This window comes from Euprymna scolopes, chromosome 32, assembly GCF_053919585.1.
Source record: "Euprymna scolopes isolate OS-2025 chromosome 32, ASM5391958v1, whole genome shotgun sequence".
Lineage (NCBI taxonomy): Eukaryota > Metazoa > Mollusca > Cephalopoda > Sepiida > Sepiolidae > Euprymna > Euprymna scolopes.
Window position 1 is genome coordinate 95642454 of NC_136513.1, and position 20246 is coordinate 95662699.

Below are 20246 nucleotides of genomic sequence, written 5' to 3' on the forward strand. Positions count from 1 at the left end.
CTAATCTTCTTCCCTCTCTCTTTCTCGCATATAACAAACAAAACATGGGATTATTTAAAATTTAGTATGCATGATAGAGCGTGTTTGGACATACAAAAACAGTCCCTATCTAGAGAAAAAAAAACAAAAAAACTCCCATTAACATGGGAAAAAAAATTGCAGGATTAACATTAACAATGATGCCTACTTACCCCATTTGCATTTCTTCTTTTGTAAAACTTGCAGCTTCTTCCCCTAATTCATGCAAATACATACAATCCTAGAAAAGAATATTCAATAAGATTCAGTAGGGAAAGACAGAAAGTTGGTAGTGTAAAAACATAAATTTTTTTTAAAAAAGAAGCAGAAAACAACGTTGAAAAAGGACCCTTATTTTCATCTAATGTCAAAACCTCCATCTCCTTTTAGATTGGAAAGAATTTTTGGCTACAACGAAAGTGTAGTATCTGTTCTGATGCTACACTTCATCTTCGATCAGTGAAGTAAAACTCCTAGACAAAGATAATTTTCAGTTTTGTCTGAATCTAAAGGTTTTTTTTTTTTTTTTTTTTTTAATTTTTTTACAAAATTAAAATATTGGCTATGGTCTAATTTAGATGCAATTTGAGGATTTAGGTCAAAGGTGAAAGTCATATTTTTGGCAATAACTTTCTCTTCATTAGAGACACACTACTTGGCCCATGATGTAGCCAATAAAGTCCAGCATTTGTATGACCTTGACATGTTCGGCCACAATTGAAATTTGGACGTAATTTCAACTTTTGAGTTTTCCAAATTTGATGTATGGATCTGATCTTTTATAACAGTACCCAGCATGATGTATACTGTCTCGTGAATGACATATATACAAGTTATTTTCATTAAAACATTTTGACCAGAAAAATTGTTAGTTAATATTCAAAGTATGTAGGCTTTCAGTACTTTAAGGTAAATAAAAATCTGTTACAAAAAAAAAAAAAAAAAAAAAAGCGAGATGGAGGTATAAAAGTACTTACTGATTTTGGACATTGAGCCCCTTTCAGAAAATGACTACAATATTTTGTCGTACCCAGTGATGCTTTCAATGTCCGCCCATCGACATGGACATTATTGACGGCTAAGATTGCTTTAAGAGCGTCTTCTGATTTGTTGTAGGTCACGTAAGCACTTGCACTTGGACCCTGGAAAGAGAAAAAGTGTCAGTAGAGAGTGAGAAAAACAAAAGGGAGGAGAGGAAATACTTCAAACCAAATTCCTTTTGGTTTCAAAAATAAAAATTTTAAAGATGAAACATACAAACAAGCAAAAAATCTTGTGAATACCAAAACATCAATTCGAAATGCTCATAAGAGAAAGAGAAAGCAAAGGGATAAGCCACCCGTGCGTGGTCCCCTTCTGGTACTGCGTGTGAGATGACGCCACGAAAAAATAGTGAAGAAATGATGAATGTGAGAAGTGTGAAGGGCCAACATTGCCTTCAAATTTTCGCCAAGTTTCAGAAAAATCTAATGGATGGGGCACAAGTTATGGGGGTGAAAAGTGTTATTTTTTGCAATTTTGATCCCTTTTGAGCTCGTGGGAATGCCAAATCCCAGTGAAAATGGACAAATGATGCAGTTTCACGTCTTAAGATATGTATATTTGAATTCAGCATCATGGAAAACTATATAGACCCACATATTAAGTTCTTGAGTAATATGAAAAAAAAAAAAGAGCTCCAAAACGGCATGTTTTTTTAGCCCTAAAGGTCCAAGAGGGATGCGAACCAGAACTTTTGCCAGGGTCACCCATACTGAATTTATATTATCAATAGCCCCCACATTTTGGCCAATTTCAGGAAAATCTAACAGATGAATCAAATGCTATGCGACAAAAAGCATCATTTTTGGTCATTTTTGACTTTTTTTGAGCCACTAGGGACGCTGAATCCCAGTGTAAATGAATAACGATGTAGTTTCAGGCCTTAACACATGTATATTTGAGTTGAACACCGTGAAAAACCTCTATATAGTCAGACATATCAAGTTTTTGTTGAGAAATATGAAAAGAGCCACAATTTTTAGCCACTGAAAGTCCCTGGGGGACACAAACCAGAATTAAGAACAATGGGCTCCACATTTTGGCCAAGTTTAAAAAAAAAAAATCTAATGGATGGATCAAAAGTTATGAGGCAAAATGTGTCATTTTTGGTCATTTTTTTTTTTATCTTTTGAGCCCCTGGGGTGCAACAGGAATTTTTGCAAGACAAATATTTTTTTTTACTGTGCACATCTATTTAATGAAATAGGATTTGTGGCAAAAATTTCAGGAAAAACTAATGGACGGTTATCTGGCAATAGTCCGGACTAACGGACGTCACTTAAAACATAGGTCCTTCTCCGATAAATCGAGGGGACCAAAATAATTACAATCTGATTCATTTTGGCTTTAGAGATAGAGAACAGAATATAAATAGCATGAGAATAATAAAGCTTGGTGCTTGTCCAGAATAACAAAAACTTTGAATTTCAACTAAAAGCAATGTTATGTACCTGATTGTCATGTCGAAATTAGCAACATATCCAAGAATTACAAAAAGTAATTATTAATGAAAATTGGGGTTATAATCAGCTAACATATTTCTTAACTTCCGGCATAGCACTATTAAGGCAAATTAGTTCCAGATAAAATAACAATTAGTCTTTATTATATAGGTCATTGCTTAAATAAAAAAAAAAAAAAAAAAAAAAAAAAACTAAGTTTTTAATAATTAATAAAAAAACTAATTTCAATAATTCTTAATTAAATTAAGACCAAAAAACTTTTCAATGAACAATTGGAAAAAATGTAATGGGTGTAGGGGGAAGAGTACATGCATAGGCTTTTTTTTTTGTTTTTGTACACAGTGATCACCACTTATTAAGGCCCGGAAGCCACTCAGGGATAAGGGTTATTGCAAGTACATTACGTTAGTGTGGAGATTTGATGAAGTGTTTAATTAAGGGGGCGGTTCATTAGGAATTTGTTAACATTGGACTTTAACACATCCAAGTTGCAGTCCGGAGGGAAGTAGGCAGACGGAACAGAGAACAGAGTTCCACAGGCGTGCAGTTCTAAGAAAGAAGCTTTGTTCATGGAATCCGCGTTTTGATTTAGGCACAGATATAGAGTGGGGAAAATTTTTCACAGTGGATTCAGCTAGACGGGTGTTTTTCGTGAAAGATTGGCGAGGGGGGACCAGAGATTGGAGTTCAGACGAGCACCTGCCATGGAAATAACGATAAAACAAGGATAGGCTCGCAACGTCTCTTCTGTGGGAGAGAGGTTGCAGGGTAGAGAAAAGGGCATCCCCCACTAAGCCACAAAGTCTATTTTGTACTCTGTCAAGGCAGGATAGGCTGTTTTTAGCAGCTCCTGCCCAGATATGGCAACAGTATTCCATCCTTGGACGTACTTGGCTTTTATATAGATAGAGAATTGCATCAGTAGTGAAATATCTTCTGGAGCGGTAGAAAGCTTGAAAGAAAAAGTGGAGGAACTGAATTGCCCTGTCACCGTTTCTGGAGCGTTATGTCAGAAATTAGGAAGTATGTTAGCTGACTATAACCAAAAATTGTCTTCAAAGAAAATTGCAAGTTTTACATAAAACAGATTCCAAACTATGAGTTACTTCCCTTGTTTAAGTTACATTTCAAAATAATAAAATGGTAGATTGCTGGACCATGAAAATAAACGTTTTTTGTAATATATTAATGTGTTACCATTTCAACATGACAAGTAGATAACATTGCTTTCAGTTGAAATTCAATTTTTGGTATTATTTTGGACAAGTACCAGAAGTTTTAAGATGAATTCAGAAATAAACTTTTTGGGCTTATCTGACAAAATATTTAGAATTTGAGATGTACTTAAAATAAAATGTTATAATAAACACTGGAGAACGGAGACTTGTAGAAATTGTAATCCTTAAATTTTCTTTCAGAACAGAGCCCCCCCCCCCATAAGGGAGTAACCATTTATCAAAGCCCAGAAGCCACTCGAGAATAAAGGTTAATGAATGTAAGGTGGTAGTGTATTAATCGTTAATGGTGAAGATTGGGTAGAATTTGGATTATTTAAGGGGATGGCTCAACAAGAATTTGTTTACATTGAACTTGAAGGCTACCATATTGTAATCAGCTGGAAAGCAGGCCACTGGAACAATGTTCCACAGGTGGGTAGTTCTGGGAAAGAAACGGTTCATGGAATCTGTTTAGATTTTGACAGTGAGGAAAATTGTTGATAGTGGTTGTAGTTAGTCAAGTGTTATTTTTGTGAAAATAATCAAATTTAGTCCATCCAAGTAATAATTCTTCATCCTTTAATGACCGTTCTTCATTTTATGAATCCCATTAAGAGTGGCTTCTAGCTTGGATTAAAAAAAAAAAAAATGGCGTATTATAACTACCTGTGCTCCTGCATATGATGTACTTTGGTTTATAACTACTTTGTGAATCTTTCCAAATTTTCCAAAATATTCATGCTTTCTCAGTACGTCTGGTTCTGCCAATCTCTGTGAAAGACCCACAACAAAGACAAGATTTTTCTGAACCACTCTGCAAAAGAAAAAAAAAAAAGATGAAATCTTAGAAAAAAAAAAAAAAAAAAAAATGTTACACTTTTTTTTTTTTTTTTTTAATATTTATGCATTTATATGTAAACAAGAATAATTAATGAAAATAAACATTGGATAAATTACAATATTTAATAATCCATCAAAAATTCTAAAGAAATTATAAAATCTTTAACCCATGTATTTTCAAAGATAAGCTGTTTGCATCAGAGGATAAACATTGCATCACTGATTAGCATAAATTTGAAAATATAAAAAAAATATAAGACTCTTTCCAAAAGGCATTTTCAATAGAACAGATAAACAACAAAAAAAAAAAAAAAAAAATTAATCCATTAGCAAATTAATTAACTAGTCAAATCAATTGAAATAATAATTTGTGAAGCCAAAGGAAGAATTTAGAATTCAAGTGTGAAAAAAAAAAAAAAATATTTAGATACAGTGAAGAAAATACAATTCTTGGTGTGAAGGGATTATCGCAAAATGAAAAAAAGTCAATCAATTCGATCAAATTGTACTCCATAAGGTCCAAAACGTATAATCATTGTAATCCGATGAGCGATTGGGATATAATGAAATTAAAAAAGTCAGTTCAAAATAAATTCTAGAGAATCAATTTATAAATAAAATTTCTTACCATTAAAAAAAAAAAAAAAAATGTTCTTGTTTCTTTAATTGATCTATCTAGTATATTGAGCCTTTTATCATCGTGACTTTTATCATCGTGACTTTTATCATCGTGATAGGTACCAATTTTAAAATAATATCTTTGTAATGACAGTGGAACCTCAAGATACAAAAACTGCTTATAAAAATTTCAGCACACGAAATGTGATAGGAGTTTTTTTTTTTTTTTGTCTCTGCATACACAAAAATTTTACAGGATATTAAAGATACGAGTGACAAAGATTCTGCTCTCCTCGGGTGGCTGATGGAACATATTTAAAAATAAACAGAAACAAGCTTTGGATCATTTCTTTTAAGAGAGGCCATCAATAAACAAAGTGAAGTTCAAAGTGATTAAAAAAACAGAGGGAGGAAACGATAAAATTAGAAACTGAAAAATAATTTAAGTTTTTCGTGTGCCTCACTCAAAAGGTAAGTTCCACATTTTCGTATCAAAAGTTCAAAAAAAAAATTTGGAAATTTAGGTTTGATATTATTTAGCTCTTATTTCATTCTGATTTTCCCTTTTTAAAAAGTATGCACATTCAAAATTCTTCAGATGTTTTTTTTAAACAATCTTTGTAAAAAAATAAAATATTGTTTTATTATCTTGATAGGTTCTAATTTTGACATTGCTCATTTTATTAAAAAAAAAAAAAAAAAAAAAAAAAAATGGTTGAAAAGACATTTTTCACTCCGTAATGTGCTTTGAAAGATTGGTCAAAAAAAAAAAAAAAAAAAAAAATGCCCAATGGTAAGCACTTTATTATTCTAGTCACCACTTCAAGAGAAAGAAGAAGAAAAAAAAAAAAAAAAATAAAAAAAATAAAAAAAATAACTTGCAAATGAGACTGTTTCAGTCACAACGTAAAGCTTTGATATATGCATATTATTTCTATTTGGATCATTCGACTTTTCTCTAGGACGTTATTCTCACAATGTTTTGGCTGATGTAACCTCTGACCTTTAAGCCAGACTTCTCAAATTTAGGAATTTGTACAAAACTTTGTTCAATCCATGTAATAGCTTGCTTTTGTTCTTACAGCTATACCCAAGCAGAAGTCTTAATTCATAATTATAACACTAGTGTTGCTCACGAGGATTGAACCTTCAACCTCGAGAAGACAGTCACTTAAAACTGATTATCACTTAACACTTATATTTGTTATACCAAAAGTTTTTGAAGGCAATTTTAGGAACTTTAAACCTATTCTTGTTTATATATTTTGATCGATGCGACCGTTCAGTCTCAAGAGACAGTGGATACCGCCTGTAAGGTTAGCTGCACAGGTGAATTGTGAGGTATGGGTTGCACAATTATCAACCACACCTCTCCTGAATCGGCACAGCTCGCGCCCAGTGGCAAGGAGAGGTCCAAGATGACTGGAAGCCACGCTAAGATGAGCACAGCACCTGGAATTTCCAAATGGTCACGCATTTTAGTGCTGACCAGGCCTAATGTTGCTTAACTTCAGTGATCCGACGAGATCGGTGTATCAATGTGATTATGCTGTATACATAAAGCACACACACACACACACACACACTATTACTGCAGGTGGTAGATAGAGAATCGAAATTCAGATGGAGGTTAACCTTTTATGACCTGGTTAAACCAATTTGTTCAGTTGTAAAAAATGAATATAGCATAAATAAAGTGGGAATCGATTCAAACGCCTTGTACGTATTAGTTCAGTATCTGGGTAGATGCCATATACCTCCAGATTGTAACCGTCAGTATGTCACCATCCGTCTCCGATAGTGGAAGATTTTGTTTGCCAAACACTTTTTTTCAAGCATAATGGATAATAATCAAGGTAAGTTTATGAAATGCAAAAAATATCAATGGTAGTTTAACTATTGAATTTCAAAATTTTTCCACTTTGAAGAAAATCATAGTATCATTACCTTTTAAACTAAAATTAATAAATATTTTTGTTAATCATCTACATCATAATTTAGGTCACAAAGGGTTAACTGAATATTCAATAAGCAGTCCCACACCAAATGACAGCCTACACAGAGGGCATGTGCGAGATAGATCCTGGTCAGATGTATCTTCGTGAAATGCATACAGATGCCCGTTACAAAGTATGGGATTAGTGAGTGTTAGTCACCAGAAGAGCTGGCTCATACTATTGAGTAAGGATTGTTAACTGTGGTTGGTGATCCACTTAGTGTCGATCATAAAATCGTTGGCATTAGGAAGGGCATCCTGCTTTAAAGAAACTGGTTTCACACACTTATCTATAAAGGTGAGAATGTGTGTGTATGTGAGGACACTTCTCAACCTATATACTCAAGAAATTTTTGATCTACAGACTTGAAATTTGGTATATAGGGTATTCAGACATGTGGAAAAATTTAGTTTTCATCTGGAAAAAAAGGGGGGGGGGCCAAGAGGTCAAAATTGAATATTGCATTTTTATCTGTCAACTGCTTCACAAATCATTGACACGACAGCTTCCTTATGTTAAGAATAAGTAGGTTTGAAAACATTTCAAGATTGTGACAAGCTGGCCTAATGGTTATCATATTTGACTCACTCTCTTTAGGTTTTGGTTTCGATCTCAGCAAGAGTAAATTTTTTTGTTTACTTACAAGTGAACTGTTTCAAAATCTTGCATGCACAGGTCTGTTTTATTTATTTATTTATTTTAAAGGAATTTAACGTTAAGTTTAATACCAGGCAACGCTGGATACATCTGCTAGTATATATATAATTAAACTTGTATAATCCTTTTCGGCTGGGCCCTTTAATGCAAAATAATATAATCCATCTAATCATTTGGATTCTTCAGACTGTTTTCATCTTAAATGATTAAAGAAATTGTAAAAAATTGTAAAAGAGATTTTCTCCTGAAGGTTGAAGATTCAATTCTTAGTATGGATAACAAAAAAATCAATTGTGAATTACTTAGGACCTCTATCCAGTCATGGCTGACAAAATGAAAACATGCTACCCCCTTGAAGTAAGCAAAGGGTTCCATTTGAAGTTCCGTCCGTATACACACACACACGTTTAAAAGTTTATGGTTAGAGATGAACACAAGACAAATCCTGTATAGGCATAAATGGTTATATGTTGCTTCTGTTAAATATCAAGTGGCAAGGAATCATTTCCATTTAAAATCCATTTAATATTTTGCATGTAATATTGAGAAAAAGAATGCTTAAAATGTATCACCAGCACTGACGACTGACCTTCAACCCTCAGAAGAGGGTAACTTACAACTGAATTTTACCAAATATGTTATCCACTATGCCATGGATCTGCAAGAATGTTGATAGGTTCAATTCTTTGTGTGGGTAATACTACAAATACAATTGCAAATTACTTAAAACTTCTACTCAATCATGGCTGACAGAATAAGAACAATCTATTCATGTGGATTAAATAAAGGGTTTCATTTGAAATTCTGTGCAGATTCCTCCAAATTCAACAGGACACACTTGAAGGTTACATCGACTGAAACGTTGTGAAAATAACGCAAGATGAATGCAGTAAGATGAAGAATTGAAATAAGAATAATCAATCCTCATCTTAAAAATTCAGAACTATAAAATAGTCACGATTTACCATAAAAGGTAAAAAAATAAAGAGGGGGGGGGGTTATGAGGCTACTTTCTTACCTGACGTTTGCTAAATGTTTTCTATTTTCTGCCGCTTTCTGCTTTCTTTGTAGATCTTTCTGTCTTTTTTCTTTCTTTATCCTTTGTAATCTGGAGGACAAGATTCTGTATTGTAAATACTTAAAATGAAGCATCAGAAAGAAAAAATATCCAGAATGCAATTCAACATTTCAACAAGGTAACAAAAAAAGTAGATATACTCAAAGTAGAAGGAGGGGGGGAGGGCGAAGGATAGGTAATAGCTAAATAAAGGAAAAGAATTCCAGCAGAAGGAAGTGGGGAACATGTCGTAGAATAGAACACTAGTGAAAATATGAACATGATTCAATACTTAAAATAAAGATTTGTTAAATTTTTTAATAATATTGTAAAAAAAAACAAAAAAAAAAAACAAATTGTTGTGGTTGGAACAACGGCAAACATTTTAGTTTGGTTATAAAAAACTTTTTTCTGACGTAAGTGGCAGAATGAATAATGAACTACATAAGCATGGAGGAAGAATAAAAAGGATGACGGGAGAGAGAAACAAAAAAAGGATGACGGGAGAGAGAAACAAAAAAAGGATGACGGGAGAGAGAAACAAAAAAAGGATGACGGGAGAGAGAAACAAAAAAAGGATGACGGGAGAGAGAAACAAAAAAAGGATGACGGGAGAGAGAAACAAAAAAAGGATGACGGGAGAGAGAAACAAAAAAAGGATGACGGGAGAGAGAAACAAAAAAAGGATGACGGGAGAGAGAAACAAAAAAAGGATGACGGGAGAGAGAAACAAAAAAGGATGACGGGAGAGAGAAACAAAAAAAGGATGACGGGAGAGAGAAACAAAAAAAGGATGACGGGAGAGAGAAACAAAAAAAGGTTGACGGGAGAGAGAAACAAAAAAAGGTTGACGGGAGAGAGAAACAAAAAAAGGATGACGGGAGAGAGAAACAAAAAAAGGATGACGGGAGAGAGAAACAAAAAAAGGATGACGGGAGAGAGAAACAAAAAAAGGATGACGGGAGAGAGAAACAAAAAAAGGATGACGGGAGAGAGAAACAAAAAAAGGATGACGGGAGAGAGAAACAAAAAAAGGATGACGGGAGAGAGAAACAAAAAAAGGATGACGGGAGAGAGAAACAAAAAAAGGATGACGGGAGAGAGAAACAAAAAAAGGATGACGGGAGAGAGAAACAAAAAAAGGATGACGGGAGAGAGAAACAAAAAAGGATGACGGGAGAGAGAAACAAAAAAGGATGACGGGAGAGAGAAACAAAAAAGGATGACGGGAGAGAGAAACAAAAAAGGATGACGGGAGAGAGAAACAAAAAAGGATGACGGGAGAGAGAAACAAAAAAGGATGACGGGAGAGAGAAACAAAAAAGGATGACGGGAGAGAGAAACAAAAAAGGATGACGGGAGAGAGAAACAAAAAAGGATGACGGGAGAGAGAAACAAAAAAGGATGACGGGAGAGAGAAACAAAAAAGGATGACGGGAGAGAGAAACAAAAAAGGATGACGGGAGAGAGAAACAAAAAAGGATGACGGGAGAGAGAAACAAAAAAGGATGACGGGAGAGAGAAACAAAAAAGGATGACGGGAGAGAAAAACAAAAAAGGATGACGGGAGAGAAAAACAAAAAAGGATGACGGGAGAGAAAAACAAAAAAGGATGACGGGAGAGAAAAACAAAAAAGGATGACGGGAGAGAAAAACAAAAAAGGATGACGGGAGAGAAAAACAAAAAAGGATGACGGGAGAGAAAAACAAAAAAGGATGACGGGAGAGAAAAACAAAAAAGGATGACGGGAGAGAAAAACAAAAAAGGATGACGGGAGAGAAAAACAAAAAAGGATGACGGGAGAGAAAAACAAAAAAGGATGACGGGAGAGAAAAACAAAAAAGGATGACGGGAGAGAAAAACAAAAAAGGATGACGGGAGAGAAAAACAAAAAAGGATGACGGGAGAGAAAAACAAAAAAGGATGACGGGAGAGAAAAACAAAAAAGGATGACGGGACAGAAAAACAAAAAAGGATGACGGGAGAGAAAAACAAAAAAGGATGACGGGACAGAAAAACAAAAAAGGATGACGGGACAGAAAAACAAAAAAGGATGACGGGACAGAAAAACAAAAAAGGATGACGGGACAGAAAAACAAAAAAGGATGACGGGACAGAAAAACAAAAAAGGATGACGGGACAGAAAAACAAAAAAGGATGACGGGACAGAAAAACAAAAAAGGATGACGGGACAGAAAAACAAAAAAGGATGACGGGACAGAAAAACAAAAAAGGATGACGGGACAGAAAAACAAAAAAGGATGACGGGACAGAAAAACAAAAAAGGATGACGGGACAGAAAAACAAAAAAGGATGACGGGACAGAAAAACAAAAAAGGATGACGGGACAGAAAAACAAAAAAGGATGACGGGACAGAAAAACAAAAAAGGATGACGGGACAGAAAAACAAAAAAGGATGACGGGACAGAAAAACAAAAAAGGATGACCGGAGAGAAAAACAAAAAAGGATGACCGGAGAGAAAAACAAAAAAGGATGACCGGAGAGAAAAACAAAAAAGGATGACCGGAGAGAAAAACAAAAAAGGATGACCGGAGAGAAAAACAAAAAAGGATGACCGGAGAGAAAAACAAAAAAGGATGACCGGAGAGAAAAACAAAAAAGGATGACCGGAGAGAAAAACAAAAAAGGATGACCGGAGAGAAAAACAAAAAAGGATGACCGGAGAGAAAAACAAAAAAGGATGACCGGAGAGAAAAACAAAAAAGGATGACCGGAGAGAAAAACAAAAAAGGATGACCGGAGAGAAAAACAAAAAAGGATGACCGGAGAGAAAAACAAAAAAGGATGACCGGAGAGAAAAACAAAAAAGGATGACCGGAGAGAAAAACAAAAAAGGATGACCGGAGAGAAAAACAAAAAAGGATGACCGGAGAGAAAAACAAAAAAGGATGACCGGAGAGAAAAACAAAAAAGGATGACCGGAGAGAAAAACAAAAAAGGATGACGGGAGAGAGGAAAAAAAAAGGAAATATAATGGGAGAGGAAAAAAAAAGGAAATATAATGGGAGAGGAAAAAAAAAGGAAATATAATGGGAGAGGAAAAAAAAAGGAAATATATTTGGAGAGGAAAAAAAAAAGGAAATATAATGGGAGAGGAAAAAAAAAGGAAATATAATGGGAGAGGAAAAAAAAAGGAAATATAATGGGAGAGGAAAAAAAAAGGAAATATAATGGGAGAGGAAAAAAAAAGGAAATATAATGGGAGAGGAAAAAAAAAGGAAATATAATGGGAGAGGAAAAAAAAAGGAAATATAATGGGGGAGGAAAAAAAAAGGAAATATAATGGGAGAGGAAAAAAAAAGGAAATATAATGGGAGAGGAAAAAAAAAGGAAATATAATGGGAGAGGAAAAAAAAAAGGAAATATAATGGGAGAGGAAAAAAAAAAGGAAATATAATGGGAGAGGAAAAAAAAAAGGAAATATAATGGGAGAGGAAAAAAAAAAGGAAATATAATGGGAGAGGAAAAAAAAAAGGAAATATAATGGGAGAGGAAAAAAAAAGGAAATATAATGGGAGAGGAAAAAAAAAGGAAATATAATGGGAGAGGGAAAAAAAAAGGAAATATAATGGGAGAGGAAAAAAAAAAGGAAATATAATGGGAGAGGAAAAAAAAAAGGAAATATAATGGGAGAGGAAAAAAAAAAGGAAATATAATGGGAGAGGGAAAATAATGGAAGTGGAAAAAGAAAAAGGAAAATAAAAAGAAACAATTCCAAAATCAAATGAAAACAAAAAGGAAAATGGTGAAAAATAAAATTTGTTATTATAAATTCTTAATTGAAGAAAAGTCAGTATTTTATTCATAGCTGGAGAGGGAAATTCCAGGTTTCATTTTCTAACATTATTGGTTTTCAATTAAATATAACAGATTTAATCAGATTTGAATTTGACATGATAGATCTCATAATCAGAAAGAATATACATTAGCCCAATCACACGCAACCTTCAATTAATCAATGGAAATGTAATATAGCAAACTTGACAACTTGTTTACATCGGTGATCTTTTAAACCAACACATTCCAGGTGAAAACATTATGTACTTGCAGGTCATGGTGAAATTTGTACAAATTTAAAAAAATTCCAGAAAATGATCCAGTTGAAAAACAACTAAAAATAGAATTTATCGAATCATCAAGTTTGTTTTAATGTGGAAGAATTGTGCAACCAATTCAGCATGACAAATAAGAGATAACCCTCGACTTGAATTAAATCAAAGATCCTACATGCGGATGATTGTTTTTTTTTGTCAAAAGCAGGTCTAGTACATCTTCCATTGGATCCGTTTTCGTAATTAATACTCATTTCACCATGACGCATTAAGTACATAATGTTTTAACCTGAAATGTGTTGGTTTAGAAGATCAGCAATGCAAACAATAAAAACAGCTAAGGGGGGGGGCAAAGAGAGGACATAAAGCTGAGTTAGTTAAGGTCCTCTCTGGTGAGAAGTCAGCAAATGAGGCAGAAGAGAAAGTTAACAGATGAAATGACTGACATCTCTTGAAACCCAACAATTTGTGCTTGATAAAATTTTGAGTTTTTATTTTTACTGTTCCACAGAAAGTCACAGTCTCACCCCACCCCCATTTAAAAAAAATAAATAAAAAGGTTTAACTTCCATTGTTACACATGTAGGTGTGAAAAATCTCACAAGGAAATGGATTTTTGAATTTTTCATGTGAAGAGGTTCAGCCTGGGAAAAGGCTAACGGGATTTGAGAAATGGGTCACATAAAATCTAAAAGCCATCCTTATCTCCACCATGGTAAATAAATTATATAAATTTTATTTTAAAAATGAAAAATTGACGGAAAAATCCCCCTTCCCTAAATTCATTGGTACTATTTCTTAAACCATAATTGAAAGAAAAAAAAAAAAAATTTCAGTTCCTTGATCATGCTAATAATGAGAGGAAACTAAATACCCTAGGGGTAGTAAACTTACAGCCACTTGATGCGAGTTTTTTTTTCTTTCTTTTTTTAAAAACAAGAATAAAAAATAATCTATATATCTATAAAAGTGAACGTGTCTGTAGATGTTCCTACACAATAACTGTCAATTTTCAGTCTACGAAATTTGATATACAGGGTACTGAGATTTGGGAAAATCTTTGTAATCCATTACAGGACAGAAATTTGGCTGTTAAGGGGGTCAAAGTTCAACGATTTGACCTTTGAGAACTTTACCAAACTCCTCCGCCAATTTTGGGTCTAAACACATGAAATTTTGTTCCTTTCACATGGATCTAACTTAACTTGATTTGAGTCCCAAACAATAAATGTCATGGGGTCATAATAGGGGTCAAAGGTAAAAAAAATTTTGGGACCGATTTTTTAAAAGTCATCCTCTCCTTTCAATTGTTTAGCTTTAATTTAAACCTACGTCACTTCCGGTTTGGCGGTAGTTGTAACAGCAAAGACGTCAGGTTTTTTTCTCATTCTTTTTCTCCTTTGCGGTATGGGTTCGAACCTGCCTTCCTACTACAACTGTTTTTTTTTGTGCTCAACATACATCTCCAAACACCCAGGCAACAGCGGGCTGAAATGCTAGTCAAGGTCAAAAACTAGAAAATTATGTTATATGGATATTTTCCAACCCAAAAAAACAGCAATTCTTCTTTTGCCAGAAATATCGCTCATGGAATGTGAGGACTAAAGAATAAAACAACTCAAGATCCACTTTCTACTCTCCACCTACAGGATGTGTTGAGTGTGGATTGTGGATGTGAGCTTAGCACAATCAAAGATGAAGACAGCAAAATGGGCAAAATTTAGTGAGTTGCTGTTATTTTGATAACATCAGAGTTGTCCATCTTCATATCTGGACAAGTTGTCTAGCAGGGTCATGCTATATGGGAGACAGAGTCAACTTCTCATACCTGACTGCAGTGAAATGATAAATCCATAATTAGATGAATTTTTAAAATTAAATAACCAAGTCAAACATTTGTTAAGAATATTTGCTGAGAGCAATACATTTTATGATTGTAGAGTTTATCTTAAAGACAAATGCGTTACACCAATGGGATCAGGTGTCGGAACGTTTGCAACAAATGCGTTACACCAATGCGATCAGGTGTCGGAACGTTTGCAACAAATGCGTTACACCAATGCGATCAGGTGTCGGAACGTTTGCAACAAATGCGTTGCACCAATGCGATCAGGTGTCGGAACGTTTGCAACAAATGCGTTACACCAATGCGATCAGGTGTCGGAACGTTTGCAACAAATGCGTTACACCAATGCGATCAGGTGTCGGAACGTTTGCAACAAATGCGTTTGCAACAAATGCGTTACACCAATGCGATCAGGTGTCGGAACGTTTGCAACAAATGCGTTACACCAATGCGATCAGGTGTCGGAACGTTTGCAACAAATGCGTTACACCAATGGGATCAGGTGGAGAGTTAGCTTTTGGAAAAAACTAAAAAAAAAAAAGAAAAAAAAAAAAAAACATCTTACTTCTGGACAAGGAAAAAGTAACATTAAATGAATAGCGAGAGAAAGTGACAATAAGTGACCAATGCACTTCACAAATTACATGTGTCTGGATCTCTGAAACCTTGTATTTCTTTTGTGCTTAAAAGAACAAACTGACGTATAAAAATCTTTATTGTCGGTGGCGGCGAATGTGTATGGGTTAGTGAGGAAAGAAGACTTATAGAAATTAGCAGTTTTTCTTAAATCCAATCACCAGTAAACTATTAATTTCAATTTTGGATTGGTTTAGATAATGATATGTGACACCCATGCAACCACTTGTAAACATCCATTTAGGATTTTGCATTTGCTGTCAATGTACGTACTTGTTACAGAACGAAGATATCATATCCCAAAAATTACGTAGCAAAGTTTTGTAAAAAAAAAAAAAATTAGGCTCATGGTCAATACAGAAACGGATGGGGTGGTGGTGGTCATTGTGGTGGGAGAGTCTATGTTAGATGCTTTTTTTTTTATAAGGAAATCACCATGTATCAAGGCCCAGAGGCCACTCGGGGATAAAGGTTCTTGCGTGTACAGTAATCAATGGGATAATATCGTAGTAATCGCTAGTAATGGAGTCTTAAGGGGGCGGTTCAACATGAACTTGTTTATGTTGGACTTGAAGACCTCCAAGTTGTAGATAGGTGGGAAACAAGCAAACGGAAGAGAAGATGTCGGTCTAAGAAAATGAGGGGAGGAGGAAAGGGCAGCTGTGAACGTTTTTTGATGCTTATTCAAATTTGGAACTTATTGCAAGTATTAAAAGTAAAGAAATTCAGAAAAGTCTGTATGATGTACGTACCAGTCACAGAATGAAGATGAAATATTCCAAAAATCAGTTTGATCAAGTATTATTTTTTTTATTCAAGAAAAAAAAAAAAATTTTTTTTACGACTACATGAGTCATAGTATTTTTGCTGGCCATGATTAAATCAGATGAAACAAGGGGGAGATAACTCAAATTGAAGTATCAGTTAAAAAAAAAAAAGCCTTATGTTTAATAGTTGTAAAATAATTAAAAATTGTAAATGTTGATTTTCTTAGTTTTAAAAAAACTACTTGATCAATTTACATAATTTTTTTGAGTACAATCTTTGTTTGTTAACAAGTATGTAAATCATACAAACTTTTTTCTTTACTTTTTAACTGCCGTCATAAGTGCCAATTTGAATAAGCACCCAATCTTCATTTGAATTTCGTTTTGCTTACCTTGTTTGCAATATAAGCAAATATGAAAGCAATGTTGAGAAGCACTAAATCTGTTTAAACGCAACCAGTTTTATTTCAGTTTCAGATATTAGAGTCAGCCACTTGTTAGAGTTTCAGTGTTAGTTGGCAAGAACATGCAGAAAGCAGGATGGAATAGACTTTCAGAAAATTTGATAGAAACAGTCTACATACATGGATAATAAAATTTGTGTGTAGCATCTTTTAAAACCTTTAACATCGCATACCCCTCTCTGCAACTGGTTCAATATAATATGTAATATAGAAATCATCATAGTGTTTCACTCCATCTTGAGGTCCATGACAATGCCAGAGGCATCCCTCGGATCCACATCGGAGCATGCCTCACTTAAAGGAGGGTCTGAGGATGCGTGCGATAGTCTGTACAGCAGAGACATCAAGCATCCTGTACATAGCTCCACTTGTGCAGATTGTCCAGTGTTTTGGCAACCTGGGCTCGAGCCCAGTTGAATGTTACCCAATGTTTCCTGGGATGTTCAGAGGCTGCTGGGAGGTCTTTATCAGTGTCGGAAGAGTCCCGTTATCTTTGACCAATTCATTTCTGCTAACAAAGGCAGAAGGATGCTGGTATTGTATGTTCGAGGCCTGTGACAGTGGCAAAGTTCTTGCGAGATGATAATCACTGCGGCATCTCTTGGTGTACAAATAGGAAATAGCAAGTGTCGTTACTCTACTGGTCATGCTCTGCCAGTGCAATGATTCTGGACATCTGGAGACAAATGGCAGGTTAGTTGATTTCAGGTTGCCAGCAATCATCCTGCATGCCTTGTTGAGATCGACATCAACCTTTGCAGCATGAGCAAAAGGAGTCTATGTCATTGTGCAGTATTCTGCAGTTGGATAGCACAGCGCTAAAATTCACAGGCATAACACCTGTGCCTTGGCATCCACAGAGTTGGGGACACACACATACACACAAAGCCTTCCCATGGTGTCCCTGTTAATCTTGACAGACTGACTGCTGCACTACATTCATCTGGGCAACAAAAAGAACCGACTAAATTTCACATAATTTCAGCATTAGTTTTGACACTAGCAGGGAAAAAAAAATACTAATGGGGTCCTGGTGTCTTGTGTAGTTCTTGACTTTCAAACAAACACAAATGGGTCTTATGAACTCAAATTCTAACTACCGTATGCAAAGGATCACTTTAAATATTAAACTCTCAGTCATGCTGAATTGATCAATTCTTCCACATTAAAACATGCAATAAAACTCAATAAATTCTATTTTTACTTGAGATCATTTTTCATCATTTCTGGAATTAAATGCCTTCTAATGATCTCTTGCTGCCTAAACTGAAAAAGCCGCTTTTCAAGGCATCTACAGTCCCTACGGGTGGAGTGAGTTTCGTGAAATCAGCATGATCGCCATGGCTCCCCTACCTAATAAACCAATCCGATTACTTGAGAGTTTAATTAAATTTGGACTTGCAGTGCAATTAATTTTGTAATGGGAGAAAAAAGAATGTACAGTATAGAACTAGGGTTTGCTGGGTGTCAGGGAACTGGAAAATTATCTAGAAGGAATCTTTAAAAATAAAAAGGCAGGAACTTTGATTGCTGGCATTATTGCAAGACAAAAACTGAAACTTACTCATCCTCTGTGAGAGGTTTGAATTCTGCGGGATCTTCAGGATATTGCTGGAAAAGGAAAAAAAATCAGTTTTAAGAGAGAGAGAAAAAAAGAATTGCATTAAATCAAAACTTTTAAAACTTGTTCATCTTAAAGACATATTGCCACTTGGAACATAATGGGCTATAATGTGGGATTGTGTCTAACAGGGGAATATGCAAGGAGATCAGAAATGTTAATTCACATTACATTTACACTTCTGCATGTTAGTACAGTCAGGGAAGTAGGGAATTCCAAAGTTTAGCAATCCAGGGAAAGAAGTTATTAGAGTAGAAGGCTTGCCAGCATCTAGCTACCTCTATAGTGAAGAAGCGAGATTCTGTTAAATAGGTTTGTTGAGGTATGTACGTTGAGAGGGTACAAGTGCAAGGAGTTCATCAAAACACATTCTATTAAAGTACTCGTAAAGCAGACACAGGGATAGGACAATGGTTAACAGTGTGGGACATATTAGATTTGTGGCTCCTTTTGGACTAGTGGTGGATGCACCAGTCAAGAAGTGGCAACAATATTCCGTGTACGGGAGAATGAAACCAGTGAGAATATTGCATCATTTGAATCCTACCAATTAAGGAAAGGGAAATCATTATTTAAGAGAAAAGGGCAGGACAACAAGGATACACAAATCAGATATGTTTTAGAGGTATCAAACTTTAAATCAAACTACCCCCCCCCCAAAAAAAAATGGTGTGCGTGTGTGTGAATGATACAAATGTCAGGTTTATTCTGAAGATTAATTTTTTGGCATTTATAATTGAAATACAATTTCAGGCATGCAACTCATGCGTATATGGCATAAGGTCCAATTTTCACAAAATTTCCACATTAAATTAAGCTGTATTTTGGCACTAATACATTGAATGTTGTCTATTGTGTCTGGTTTATCAATGTATATTCAATAAAGTTGTTTTTAAAAAAAAATTTCCACATTAATTAAGCTCAATAAAACTAGATTGCCCTTTCATTTGTAAACAATTCTAATACCACAAGTATATTTATATAACAATATTTTATTGGTTGTATGGTACGTCTTACACGTGTTTCATTGAATGGTATAGATGCACCAAACAACTCAACAGACCCACATAAATTCATAAGAAAAACTATGTACAAACAAACTAAAAACCGTTTCCAAACAATTGTGCAGATGACAATAACGGTGACATAGAATTAGTGGTGACTTACCTTCCTACACGCAGGACACAACCCGTTCTCATCTGTTCTGATTCTATGCCAGCAAAACCTACAGATCTGAAGAGAGAAAAAAAATATAACATCAAGGTTTCTATAATGTAGTCGGCATAAGTTGTTTTTTTTTTTTTAATTGTACCTGTAACGCAACAGATAAAATGCTAAATATAATCATTTCTAAATGGCATGGAGCAAACACCAGTGTGATTATGTAAAACAGATGTAGCGGCGATCTCCTTTCGCATTGTGTTTTGCCATCCAGAATGTGTTGCCTCAGAATTGTGTGAATAAACACGTTTCACTCATGTTTTCAGAGTTCTGTATTGGCTAACTATCGTGATATTCCTAAATTTTATGCATTCTCTAATTAGTTTAGTAGCCTTTGTCTATTGCTAAGTTTTATAACCATCTATTAACCAGAATTATGCAAATGAATATGTATCACTGTCACATTTTCAAAGTTCTGTATTGGCTATCATCACTTCTTAAGCTTTATGCATTCCCTAATTAGCTTAGTAGCCTCTCTATTGCTAGCGGTTTTATGACCATGGCTTAATCAAGGAAGAAAAGGTTGAAGATTCAATCCTCACTATAGGCGATAACAGGAATATAAATTATTCTAAACTTTCACTAGACTGAAAGAATTTATTCAGATTCCAAAGACACCAGAGAAAGGCTGATGGTTACATTGGCCAAAATATTATGAAAATAACATCTAAGAGGAAAACAATTGTCCGAATAATACAAATAGTAAA

At 34.7% G+C, this 20246-nt stretch overlaps 1 protein-coding gene across 4 annotated transcripts in view; it reads right to left on the minus strand.

Moving 5' to 3' along the window:
* Positions 1-20246, minus strand: part of LOC145256511 (uncharacterized) — a 137878-nt gene that overhangs the window by 35987 nt on the left and 81645 nt on the right. For 3 of the 4 annotated variants that reach the window (XM_080115486.1, XM_080115487.1, XM_080115488.1), the window contains exons 4-9: positions 19486-19551; positions 18262-18308; positions 8870-8974; positions 4406-4553; positions 996-1160; positions 192-259 (exon numbers count right to left, since the gene is read on the minus strand). In XM_080115486.1, the coding sequence (XP_079971612.1) occupies positions 192-259; positions 996-1160; positions 4406-4553; positions 8870-8974; positions 18262-18308; positions 19486-19551 (599 nt within the window). The remainder of the gene's footprint in view (positions 1-191; positions 260-995; positions 1161-4405; positions 4554-8869; positions 8975-18261; positions 18309-19485; positions 19552-20246) is intronic. The other variant, XM_080115489.1, reaches the window with a different exon arrangement.